Source organism: Antedon bifida, chromosome 4 (genome assembly GCF_963402885.1).
Source record: "Antedon bifida chromosome 4, ecAntBifi1.1, whole genome shotgun sequence".
Taxonomy (NCBI): Eukaryota; Metazoa; Echinodermata; class Crinoidea; order Comatulida; family Antedonidae; genus Antedon; species Antedon bifida.
Window position 1 is genome coordinate 25,006,620 of NC_136229.1, and position 13,370 is coordinate 25,019,989.

At 33.1% G+C, this 13,370-nt stretch overlaps 1 protein-coding gene across 1 annotated transcript in view; it reads right to left on the bottom strand.

Annotated features, from left to right (window-relative positions):
* LOC144839288 (uncharacterized) overlaps positions 1-13,370 on the bottom strand; it is a 46,284-nt gene that overhangs the window by 7,698 nt on the left and 25,216 nt on the right. The window contains exons 42-62 of the mRNA XM_078694604.1: positions 12,416-12,661; positions 11,764-12,009; positions 11,038-11,280; positions 10,639-10,887; positions 10,108-10,347; positions 9,108-9,350; positions 8,726-8,971; positions 8,251-8,496; positions 7,672-7,914; positions 7,285-7,530; positions 6,544-6,789; positions 5,515-5,760; positions 4,867-5,112; positions 4,142-4,384; positions 3,743-3,991; positions 2,954-3,193; positions 2,166-2,411; positions 1,613-1,858; positions 1,409-1,447; positions 930-1,036; positions 589-799 (exon numbers count right to left, since the gene is read on the bottom strand). Of these exons, the coding sequence (XP_078550730.1) occupies positions 589-799; positions 930-1,036; positions 1,409-1,447; positions 1,613-1,858; positions 2,166-2,411; positions 2,954-3,193; positions 3,743-3,991; positions 4,142-4,384; positions 4,867-5,112; positions 5,515-5,760; positions 6,544-6,789; positions 7,285-7,530; positions 7,672-7,914; positions 8,251-8,496; positions 8,726-8,971; positions 9,108-9,350; positions 10,108-10,347; positions 10,639-10,887; positions 11,038-11,280; positions 11,764-12,009; positions 12,416-12,661 (4,767 nt within the window). The remainder of the gene's footprint in view (positions 1-588; positions 800-929; positions 1,037-1,408; positions 1,448-1,612; positions 1,859-2,165; positions 2,412-2,953; positions 3,194-3,742; positions 3,992-4,141; positions 4,385-4,866; positions 5,113-5,514; positions 5,761-6,543; positions 6,790-7,284; positions 7,531-7,671; positions 7,915-8,250; positions 8,497-8,725; positions 8,972-9,107; positions 9,351-10,107; positions 10,348-10,638; positions 10,888-11,037; positions 11,281-11,763; positions 12,010-12,415; positions 12,662-13,370) is intronic.

Here is a 13,370-nt window from a genome sequence, read left to right on the forward strand (position 1 = left end):
ATGTAGAGTTTAATATGGACACTAGTGACCAGTTCAACAATCATAATGTAAACAACCTGATGAAAATGCCCATCTTAAGTTACTTTGGATAGATTGTAATATAAAGACTTATTTCTGTAACAATTTTGAATTAATTTGCGTTTTCAAAAAATAGTTAAAAACAAATTATGAATGTGTAACTTTTAGCTGCAAAACAAAACAATGTGATTGACTTTGGATCAACAACCATAGCATCTATCTGATGACCGCCTGAGTATATCAAATCTTTGGTATTGATGTTTAGTCAACAACCACACTTATTTAATTGGGTTTGTTTTGAAGCACAAATTCAACATAAATGGTATGTGGCTATTCTGATAATAAGCAGCGAAAACTGGTTCATGCATCTTAAATCATGTTCTGCTCATGTAAATTTGTGTTAAATCATAGTATAGATTGGTGGTTAGGAAGATTGGAACTCCTTTTTGCATAATTTTCTATGGTCTTCCTTTGCTTGTTTCACAACATGTCATGTTACACGAGAGTAGGTGCAAAAGGAGTAAAATAAAGGTAAATTCTCAAGATACTACAATACAACAATAAGCATACCTTCAGTGATCATTATTTTGCTCACAACCAATTCCCCTAGCATGCCATTATTCTCCTGAATGTAATTGGTTAACTCTGTTTGTATCATATCTTGGGTTATATTTGACATTTCATTGACAGTCACAACAAATTCTGCTATAATACTTCCATTTCGGAACTCTGTACACAAAGTATCGCACACATCTGTCAGATTAGAAAGTCCTTCACGAGTCTAGAAACACAGGAATGTAAACAGCAAAGAAATTATTTTATTACAAAAAACAAATCTGCGACAGTACTACATGTATTGTGACATTAATACTACATTTTATTAGATAAATTAAATATCTTAATTCTCTTACTGCATTACGACATAGCTCGGCATAATTCTTGTATTCTTCTGATGAAGGATCAGAGAGTTTTTCCGTATATTCACCATCATTCGTCATTTGACCAGTAAAACCTTTACCTAAATAATACATAAACCATTTATTCAATTTTTAAATTGACTTGCAAGGATACAAGATCATATTTATTAATTAATGCTTCTGTGTAGTTCTTATCAACCTATTTACAAGGACTCTGATCCAAATTGTATTTATACATATGTTGAATACATTTATCTGTACTGTACATAGGTATCCTGCCATTATGTTTATTGTCAAGTTACTGTAGCCATGTTGTATAGCTTTAAATTTGTAACTTTTCATCAAAATAAATATTTTTTTAAGGTTGCAAAATTCATGTTTCATGTTGTATTTTATTATCTTTATTAAAAAGAACAATGTTTATTTACAAAATTGTGATAAGATAATATGTATATTTTGTCGGATTGACTTACCAGTATCAGTAATTGAACAGGCAGTCTGTTGGCCACCATCTGAGAAAGTTATGAAATTATGAATTAAACAAATGACAAGGGAAAATCATATTCATTAAATTAAACATCACATTCATTCTTACTATTCACATTTGTAGAAAAGTTACACATACAGTATACTTGTTTTGTTGTCAATGTCATTTTTACATCATTTTCTCTTCATACCTATAACTGTAACACTAAAATAACAGTAAGCTACATTGTTGTTCCCGTCATCAGCTGTAATCGTAACTGTTGTGTTACCGCTCTCAAAATAACTTCCATTGGGTATGTCAGAAGTAAATGTAACTTCATTGCCAGAATTATCAATGGCAACAGGAGTATCCCAGAAATATTTTACAGTTGAATTTCCAAACATGGTTACAAGTTCTGTATTGTTTGGACAGGATAATATGTTTGGTGGCTGGGTATCTGCAAAATTAATTCATAATTATTAATTGTCCTTCCTAAAATTCTACATTATTTATTTAGGCCAATTGGCTGTAGTATGCTTTATTTCTAAACAATGTCATGGTGTTATGGTTAGGACATCTACATATCAAGCTGAAAGTTACGAGTTCGAATCTCGGTTGGGGCGGCTATTTCGTATTATCAGAGATCTTTGTCGTTTCAAAATTAATTAATGCAGATTTCCTTTTTAGTAATCAGTTTAGCACTTCAGAGATGATATAAGAATTTATTAGTCAATTCGAAACTGAACACTTTGAATACAACTTACCTTCAACCCAAACAATAAATTCACATGAGGCTGAGTTTTCAAAACCATCCGTTGCAGTGTACACAACAACACTCGTCCCAATTGGAAAGTTATAAGGTGATGATAATGCTGTATCTGATGTTATCATGACATTTAGTGAGTTATCCCAAGCAGTTGCATTCTCCCATGTCACATATGCTGTTGGTAGGTCAACATTTGTTTCCAACGTTTGGTTGGCAGGGCAATAGATTGAAGGGTCTTCATTGTCTATTTTGGTTAATACAAATAGTAATGTTAATATTTGTTTTACCAAAGTTTTAATTTCAGGCCCTCATTTAATTCATATTCATTTTATTAGGTTATATGTAATAAATTATGTATATGACCTATCAAAATATTTATTTCTTTTTTCTTTAATATTATTTTGAAATCCATATAATCAGTCTACATTCAATTTTAAGATTATCTTCTTTATTTCCAGGAATTGCTCTAATAAGCTTGCGCACGATTTAATAAAGTCACCATTGTAATCATATTTATTTTCCATTGACCTTAAATCCCAAGTCATATTGCATCACGTATATAAAGATGCTCTAATATTTAAGTTTTTTAAAGTCTTACTAACGCAAATGGATGCAGATTCATAAAGAATATGACAAAATATACATCAGAAAACACTAACATTCCTATTATCTCACCACTTTTATAAAATAAAGAGGTTTATTTTATTGCTTCTTTTGCGTTTCTTTTGTCGGAAAACAAATATAATACAGTATCAATGTAGATGAAGTTTATCCATTAAATATTACCTTCAATAACAATCAGAATAAAACAAGATCTATCTTGGTTGCCACTAGGATCAGTCACAGTAACCGAATTAATGTGGTTTCCAATGGGAAGCAAAGCTCCACTCGTTAGGGTTTCCTCAATGGTATAGTTGCCAGAATTGTCTGAAGCCGTTACTGTCCATGACACACTTCCGTTTGGTTGTCCAGGATTGGTATTCCCTGTTTGCATTCCAGGGCATTGTGTAACTGGATTCTCTTCATCTATTTAATAACAATATAAATAAAAATATTCACTACATTCAGTAGTTACCAATTTAATATTTAATTTTAATAATAAATGTTGTCAAACAGAACATAGATATTGGTGCAAAAATGTGTACTTTAAATTTAGTAAGATAATGCTACAAAACAGTTAAATATCCATTAGATGTAACCTATCCAAGCTTGTGGAAAAGTGATAACGAGACCGTGTCAATAACACTTTCAAATATGGTTCACTGTAGCAATAGAATGAATGTACTGGTCGACGGTTCCAATGCAACTTTGATTTAAAAAGAAGTTTAATGTACCCATGGAGTAATTACTCCATGATGTACCATACCCATAATTCAGTGTAAAAACAAACAGATTTTGTTGATAATTATAATTTTTCTAAAATCTGAACAAATATGCAATTTAATATTATTTTGTTTTGTTTTTAATAGGATATATCTTTGATACTGTACAATAATAATAAAATATGAATTAAAATAATTAAATACATACAGCAAATTTACTAAATGTGTATCACTGAACACCTACAGTACTAACCTGCAACGGTAACATCAAATTGACAGACTGCAGTCAAGCCTGCCATGTCCTTAGTATTACAAGTAACCATGAATGTTCCAATATAAAAAATTGATCCGTCCTCTGGCTCACAAGACACAAGTGGGTTTGAGCCATCGTTATCAGTAGCTGTTATGTCAGTCCAGTTGACTATCATAGATGCTTGGCCAATTGGAAGAACATTTGTGACAGCAGACGTTGGACAGTTAGTAAACACTGGAAGCTCATTGTCTAAGGAAATAATTTGATTTTGTATAATGTATAACAGTTTATAGGAATGTAACAGCTGTGAAGAGCACTTAGTGAACTAGATGTGACATAAGTACATGCTTTACTGCTCCGCCAAAATGTCAAAATGGTCCCAAATTATTTAAAACTTACCATAAATATAAACTGTAAAAGAGCAAACTGCTGTGTTGTTGTAGGCATCAGTTGCAGTATATACAACTATTGTTTCACCAAATGAAAAAGTACTTCCTGTCGAATGAGACTGGCCAGGAACAAGAACCTCTTCACTGTTGTCCATAACATTTGGTTCCATCCAATTCACAACTGCCGATGGTGAATTAAGATCAGAAGCCATAGTGATGTTGGAAGGACACGTAATTCTGGGAGCCTCGTTGTCTAAATTGTATTGTAAAGGAAAACAAATATTAGTAGAATTGGTCGGAAGGATTTGGTCTGGAATTATGTAACTTGGGTTGTACTCAATAGTTAGAGGGAAAATGGCAAAATCAGCAATGGTCATAATACAAAGAGTTGTCAAAACAATATAGACTGATAAACGCTTAGAAAATAGGAAGCCTCTTGCCATTTCTCCCTGACTGAGAAAGAAACTTACCCAGACACAGGTTTGTTTTTAGCTCGCTTTGTAAAAGAGATATTACATTTGGCACATGTGAATTGTTTTATAACACAGGGTTGGTACATACACTCTTGAGGCACATGCATTGTAATAGTGACTGAGCAGTGGGCGGAGCATCACTAACAACTAATTACATTTCAACTTATGAAATCTTGATTTGTGGTTAACTCATTTTGTAAACAAGAAATACAACCACAAAATGAAACCGTACACTAAAGGTAAACTTAAAGCCTATACTTACCAATAATAACAATAACAAACCAGCAGTAAGCAGCATTGCCACTATTGTCTGTTGCATTGTAGGATACCCATGTTTCACCAATTGGAAATGTTGAGAGTGGTTGATGGGATGTATCCCAGGAGAAATAACCTGAATTATCAAAAGCTGTGGGTTCGGTCCAGTTGGCTGTTCCAGTCGCTTGCCCGGGGTTAGTTGTAGACATGACAGGGTAATCAGGACAGCCTGATATTACTGGCTCGAAATTATCTGTAAAATATAATTGTATATACTGTACATTTACAATCTATTCTTAAGCTCTGTCAACACTATCAACATTTATGTAACAAAATAAATGTGATGTGCTTATATAAACATGATTATGTCATATCACTACCATATTTGAGCATCACTACCATATTTGGGCACATCACACTTGTGTTGTTTTTGTTTAGTGTAGACAGAGCTTTAGAGTCCACTAAGTTTGATACATTAGAACACACTTTGCTTTGTCTGGGAATTATCTTTTACTGTATGTTGGAATGCTATTAACTATTGTTATTATGTTTTGCATTGTGAATTTATGGTTTTGACAAAATAAATCAACAATAAAGAAATAATTAAATGAACACTGTTGTCATTTTATTTTAAAAAACACAATTAAAAGATTACCTTCAACAACAATAGTAAAAGAGCAGATACCAATGTTACCATCTTCATCTACAGCTGTTATCGTCACATTGTGAAAACCAACATAAAACCCGTCACCAGGGTAGTCCATTTGAGTAACAGTAAACACACCAGAATTGTCCATAGGTTCAGGATCATCCCATGACACGTTGGCGTATGTTAGGCCTTCATTTGTGTCTACTTCTATTGGACTTATGGGGCAGTTAAAAAACACAGGATTTTCAGTATCTGTAATAATATAACAACATTGGGACATTTAACAAAAAGAGATAATGTTTTAGTATGTAGTTAAAACAGAGAGGTTGAAATTAAAATGAAGTAGATTAAACGTAATGTTCAATATTTGTTTGTGAGTGAAAACGGAAGGTGGTTGCCAGAAAGAAAATGGCTAGAAATGTTTAGGAAGCACAGGTTTAAGCAAAATGTGGGTCTGTGAGGCTTGAAGACAGGACAGACATAACTAGACTAAATTTAAAACTTTAGAGGTAATCTGGTTAGTAAATTGATTTATTCAAATTTCTGCCATGTACAAACCAAACAGAAAAGGCAGAATAGACCAGATCCTAAACGCCTATGTAACTTAGTTTTACCAAAAACAGACAAAAAAACTAATTCATTTAGAACATTCTAAAAAATGTCTCATGCAAATTAATGTCATAACACACACCCTGACAGTGGATACTTTTGTTTATTATTATATATATCAGGTATAGATACTGCACCTGTTTTACATATTGTACATTATTATATATATCAGGATTTAATGTGAATTAAAAATAGTAACATATGCCTTTATGCTAATTGATTGATCCCATAAAAATATTTTTGTTCAGATCATAGAGCACAAATTGTGAATTTAGTACGGAAAGCAATGACTAATCCCTTTTCCTGTCTGATTGCATTGAAACAATCTAAAATTACTTTTATTTTATATTTATTAAAGGAGGATGGTGGTATCCTGAAATGGTTTGTAATAAAGTTATTACTCAAGAAAACTAAAAAAATAAATACCTTGCACTGTTACATCAAACATACAAGTACTGCTTAACCCAAAGACGTCAAATACTGTGTAAGTCACTGTAACGGTTCCAATTTCAAAATCATCACCAGGTCTGTGAGTGGATGTTTCATTGAAGACTCCAACATTATCCATGACAGTTGGTTCTGTCCATGACACAGTTCTATTTGCCGTTCCCATAGGAACAAGTTCAACTATTGGACTAGATGGGCATCCAATGTATTCAGGTGGCTCCTTATCTGTAAATCAATGCATATTCATTATATTCAACTACACTCAATATTGTTTTATTGTTCAAAAAAGGTTTTTAAAATTATTCTTCTTTATTTAATCTATAGTTCTTAAGTTGATAAAGTTTCTGGTTTTCTAGAAGTTCTGGTTTAAAAATAAAATGTAAAGCGTAGGACAGAAATGAACTTTCCAAACATTTTAGTAAAAACATTTTGCATATGCAGATTGATAGAAATAGATGATTTAGTAGTTCTTGGCTGAGAAGGAGATGGGACATATTGATTGGCTAATTAGAGACAACCATCATTTTTTAGAAAACAATAAATTACTGAACAGTTTTTATTTCTATGATATTTTTAAAGTGTTTCACACCCCCTTTCATAACTGTTTACAAGGTTTACGTTAGCCACGTCAATTACTTGACATTTGGAAACATAGATGGACGAACACAAAAATGATGGCACCAGCTTACCAAACTTTATTGAAAGGGTGAAATTACTTACCAATAACAACAACAACAAACCAGCAGTAAGCAGCGTTTCCACTATTATCTGTTGCATTGTAGGATACCCATGTTTCACCAAGTTGGAATGTTGACAGTGGTTGATGGGATATATCCCAGGAGAAATAACCTGAATTATCAAAAGCTGTGGGTTCCGTCCAGTTGACTGTTCCAGTTGCTTGTCCAGGGTCAGTATCAGACATGACAGTGTAATCAGGACAGCCTGAGATTACTGGCTCGAAATTATCTGTAAAGTATACAGTACACAGATTTGTAAAATCAGAACAGAAAGAAAACAGCACTGGCTGCATCAAAATAGTTTTTTTTTTTCATTATTATTCAAAAACAACAGTAATTTTGTTTGTAAAATGGCAGTTCTAACAATTACCTATTACAAATATATTAAATGAACATGAGCCCTCATTGCCTTCTTCATCCCAAGCATTGTACACAACCATGGTCATGCCTATATCAAAGTAATATGATTGGTTGTGACTCTGTATCATTCTGACTACGCCTACATTATCAGTAGCATCTTCTAATATCCAATCAGCTTGTGCAGAAGAACTGTTCATACCAACATTGACTGTTACAGAAGGAAGGCTACAATTGAATTCTGGGTCTTCATTATCTGAAAATAAATAAGGCATAAACTAAATTATGCAAACAAAACGCTAATCATCACTTTGTAATAAGCCCTGTGCACATTCGGCGAGCTTACAAAGGAATTAATTTCAGAAAAGTTATTAATACTAAAACTAAATATTATTTGTTATGGCATCTATTTATGGTATTCTGTACTATTAGGAAGCTCACTAGACTAGTTATTTTAATATTTATGGCTACCCACAAATGCTAACTGTAATGTTTGTTTTATCTCAGAAAAAAAGAATTATTAATTAATTAGTGTTATTGCAAAGTGTTGTGCTAGAATCCTGGATTGTTTATGAACTTTTGCTTCATTTACCTTCGACAATAATGGTAAAAGAGCAGATACCAATATTACCGTCTTCATCTACAGCTGTTATCATCACATTGTGAAAACCAACATAAAACCCATCACCAGGGTAGTCCATTTGAGTAACAGTAAACACGCCAGAATTGTCCATAGCTTCAGGATCATCCCATGACACATTAGCATATGCTAGGCCTTCATTTGTGTAAACTTCTAATAGACTCATGGGACAGTTCATAAACACAGGATTTTCAGTATCTTTATAAAAGATAACAAATATAAAGAAAGGAAAAACAAGTACTTTCATTTACTATTTTGAACAGTAGGAGAAACAATTAAATAGGATATTTAAACTTAATATTCAATATTTGATTGTGAGTAAAAAACGGAAGGAAGAGATATGGAATGACTAGACATTCTTGCATCCACAAATGATGCCGTCAGCTCCAACTTTATTGGAATTGGTAAACTTAAAGCCTATACTTACCAATAATAACTACAACAAACAAGCAGTAAGCAGCGTTACCACTATTGTCTGTTGCATTGTAGGATACCCATGTTTCACCAATTGGAAATATTGACAGTGGTTGATGGGATATGTCCCAAGAGAAATAACCTGAATTGTCAACAGCTGTGGGTTCGGTCCAGTTGGCTGTTCCAGTTGCTTCTCCAGGTTCAGTGTTAGACATGACAGGGTAATCAGGACAGCCAGAGATTACTGGCTCAAAATTATCTGTAAAATATTATTGCAGATGTGTAAAATCAGAACAGAAGGAGTGACTGTATCAACAACATGTGTTATTTTGTCAAAAAAGTATGCAAACCAAAAACATGTAAATAATTGTTTTGACAGTTCTCTTCAAAATTACCTATTACAATTATATAGAAGAAACATGAGCCCTCATTGCCAGCTTCATCCCAAGCGTTGTACGTAACAATAGTCATGCCTATATCAAAGAAATATGATTGATTGTGACTCTGGGTCATTCTGACCACGCCTACATTATCAGTAGCATCTACTAATATCCAGTCAGCTTGTGCAGTAGAACTATTCATACCAACTTCAACTGTTATAGAAGTAATGGTGCAATTGAATTTTGGGTCTTCATTATCTGAAATTAGAGAGAAAATAATCAAAATTGTTAAAACAGAAATGCTGCTCTTCACGGTCTCTGTTTTAATTAATCATGAGATTCGTCATTTCCATTCTTTTTTTTTGTGTCTTTGCACTATGATTTATTTATGTATGTTTATGATTGTGAATGATGAATGGAAATAAATAAAGAAAAAAAATAAGGAAAACAGTCCCTCTTTACTGAATACTGAATAAATTGATGCAACTCTCCATTTTTCACACAATTAGGCCTATAAGTCCATGTTCTCAAAACTGTCTTACCAAAATTACAAACAACTAAACATTGTCGGCTGAGAAGATTTTGAGAATATTAAAATAAAATGTCCCGGTAATTGTAATCTTACACTAAACATTTAGCTGATGCTGTGATGGGAAGCTCTGAAGAATAGCACTGATTTGATGCACACACTAATGAAATACTTTGTTGGGATGTGGTAACTTATCATATAAAATTTGTGATTAAGTGTAATGGATATGCATAGAATATTGCACAGCAATGTTGCGATTCTTATTCTTATAGGCCAACCTCACCTTCAGTATATTACAGGCCTGGTATTTGTTGTCACTGAAAATCAGTAAAATTGTTATTTCTTAAAAAAATTTCTGTGACATGATTTTCCACAAAGAGTAATTAAATGATTATGAATCTCAATAAAAATGGCCGTATTTGAAAATTCAGTTTTCAAATGAATGAATGAGGTAATTATCCATGTAGAAGACCCTCTATAAATTACCTTCAATAACAATTAGTATAAAACAAGATCTATCTTGGTTGCCACTAGGATCAGTCACAGTAACCGAATTAATGTGGTTTCCAATGGGAAGCAAAGCTCCACTCATTATGGTTTCTTCAATTGTATAGTTGCCAGAATTGTCTGAAGCCGTTACTGTCCATGACACACTTCCGTTTGGTTGTCCAGGATTGGTATTCCCTATTTGCATTCCAGGGCATTGTGTAACTGGATTCTCTTCATCTATTTATTTTAATATTAATATTAAATATTCATAACATGAGTAAACACATGCATTATTTAATTTGTTGCTCACACTACATAACTGTACTAGTTTTATTAATTAATTAAATTAAATTTAAATTAACTTTCTTAATGATAAAATATAGAAATCAATTATTAGCTTCCGGCCTATCCAAAATCATTTAACCTGTTCACTGTAATAATGTCAAACAAACATCTTACTGGTGTTAGATACTGTATACACTATGTGTATGGCAAATAAATACACTTGCGTCTTGAACACCTACTAACCTGCAATGATAACATCAAATTCACAGACTGCATTCAAGCCTGCCATGTCAATTGCATTACAGGTAACCAAGAATTTTCCAATATCAAAGTTCGACTCATCCTCTGGCTCACAAGACACAAGTGGGTTTGAGCCATCGTTATCAGTTGCTGTTATGTCAGTCCAGTTGACTATCATAGATGCTTGGCCAATTGGAAGAACATTTGTGACAGCAGACGTTGGACAGTTAGTAAACACTGGAAGCTCATTGTCTAAGGAAATAATTTGATTTTGTATAATGTATAACAGTTTATAGGAATGTAACAGCTGTGAAGAGCACTTAGTGAACTAGATGTGACATAAGTACATGCTTTACTGCTCTGCCAAAATGTCAAAATAGTCCCAAATTATTTAAAACTTACCATAAATATAAACTGTAAAAGAGCAAACTGCTGTGTTGTTGTTGGCATCAGTTGCAGTATATACAACTATTGTTTCACCAAATGGAAAGGTACTTCCTGTCGAATGAGACTGGCCAGGAACAAGAACCTCTTCACTGTTGTCCATAACATTTGGTTCCATCCAATTCACAACTGCCGATGGTGAATTAAGATCAGAAGCCATAGTGATGTTGGAAGGACACGTAATTCTGGGAGCCTCGTTGTCTAAATTGTATTGTAAAGGAAAACAAATATTAGTAGAATTGGTCGGAAGGATTTGGTCTGGAATTATGTAACTTGGGTTGTACTCAATAGTTAGAAAGAAAATGGCAAAATCAGCAATGGTCATAATACAAATAGTTGTCAAAACAATATAGACTGATAAACGCTTAGAAAATAGGAAGCCTCTTACCATTTCTCCCTGACTGAGAAAGAAACTTATCCAGACACAGGTTTGTTTTTAGCTCGCTAGTGTAAAAGAGGTATTACATTTGGCACATGTGAATTGTTTTATAACACAGGGTTGGTACATACACTCTTGAGGCACATGCATTGTAATAGTGGCTGAGCAGTGGGCGGATCATCACTAACAACTAATTACATTTCAACTTATGAAATTTTGATTTGTGGTTAACCCATTTTGTAAACAAGAAATACAACCACAAAATGAAACCGTACACTAAAGGTAAACTTAAAGCCTATACTTACCAATAATAACAACAACAAACCAGCAGTAAGCAGCATTGCCACTATTGTCTGTTGCATTGTAGGATACCCATGTTTCACCAATTGGAAATGTTGAGAGTGGTTGATGGGATGTATCCCAGGAGAAATAACCTGAATTATCAAAAGCTGTGGGTTCGGTCCAGTTGGCTGTTCCAGTCGCTTGCCCGGGGTTAGTTGTAGACATGACAGGGTAATCAGGACAGCCTGATATTACTGGCTCGAAATTATCTGTAAAATATAATTGTATATACATTTACAATCTCTTCTTAAGCTCTGTCAACACTTTCAACATTTATGTAACAAAAAAATGTGATGTGCTTATATAAACATGATGATGTCATATCACTACCATATTTGAGAATCACTACCATATTTGGGCACATCACACTTGTGTTGTTTTTGTTTAGTGTAGACAGAGCTTTAGAGTCCACTAAGTTTGATACATTAGAACACACTTTGCTTTGTCTGGGAATTATCTTTTACTGTATGTTGGAATGCTATTAACTATTGTTATTATGTTTTGCATTGTGAATTTATGGTTTTGACAAAATAAATCAAAGTACAGTACAATAAAGAAATAATTAAATGAACACTGTTGTCATTTTAGTTTAAAAAAACACAATTAAAAGATTACCTTCAACAACAATAGTAAAAGAGCAAATACCAATGTTACCGTCTTCATCTACAGCTGTTATCGTCACATTGTGAAAACCAATATAAAACCCATCACCAGGGTAGTCCATTTGAGTGACAGTAAACACACCAGAATTGTCCATAGGTTCAGGATCATCCCATGACACGTTGGCATATGCTAGGCCTTCATTTGTGTCTACTTCTATTGGACTTATGGGGCAGTTGATAAACACAGGATTTTCAGTATCTGTAATAATATAACAACATTGGGACATTTAACAAAAAAAAAATAATGTTTTAGTATGTAGTTAAAACAGAGAGGTTGAAATTAAAATGAAGTAGATTAAACGTAATGTTCAATATTTGTTTGTGACGGAAGGTGGTTGCCAGAAAGAAAATGGCTAGAAATGTTTAGGAAGCAAAGGTTAAAGCAAAATGTGGGTCTGTGAGGCTTGAAGACAGATGAATTTAAAACTTTAGAGGTAATCTGGTTAATAAATTGATTTATTCAAATTTCTGCCATGTACAAACCAAACAGAAAAGGCAGGATAGACCAGATCCTAAATGCCTATGTAACTTAGTTTTACCCAAAACAGACAAAAAAACTAATTCATTTAGAACATTCTAAAAAATGTCTCATGCAAATTAATGTCATAACACACACCCTGACAGTGGATACTTTTGTTTATTATTATATATCAGGTATAGATACTGCACCTGTTTTACATATTGTACATTATTATATATATCAGGATTGAATGTGAATTAAAAATAGCAACATACAGTATGCCTTTATGCTAATTGATTGATCCCATAAAAATATTTTTGTTCAGATCATAGAGCACAAATTGTGAATTTAGTACGGGAAGCAATGACTAATCCCTTTTCCTGTCTGATTGCATTGAAACAATCTAAAATTACTTTTATTTTATTTTTATTAAAGGAGGATGGTGGTA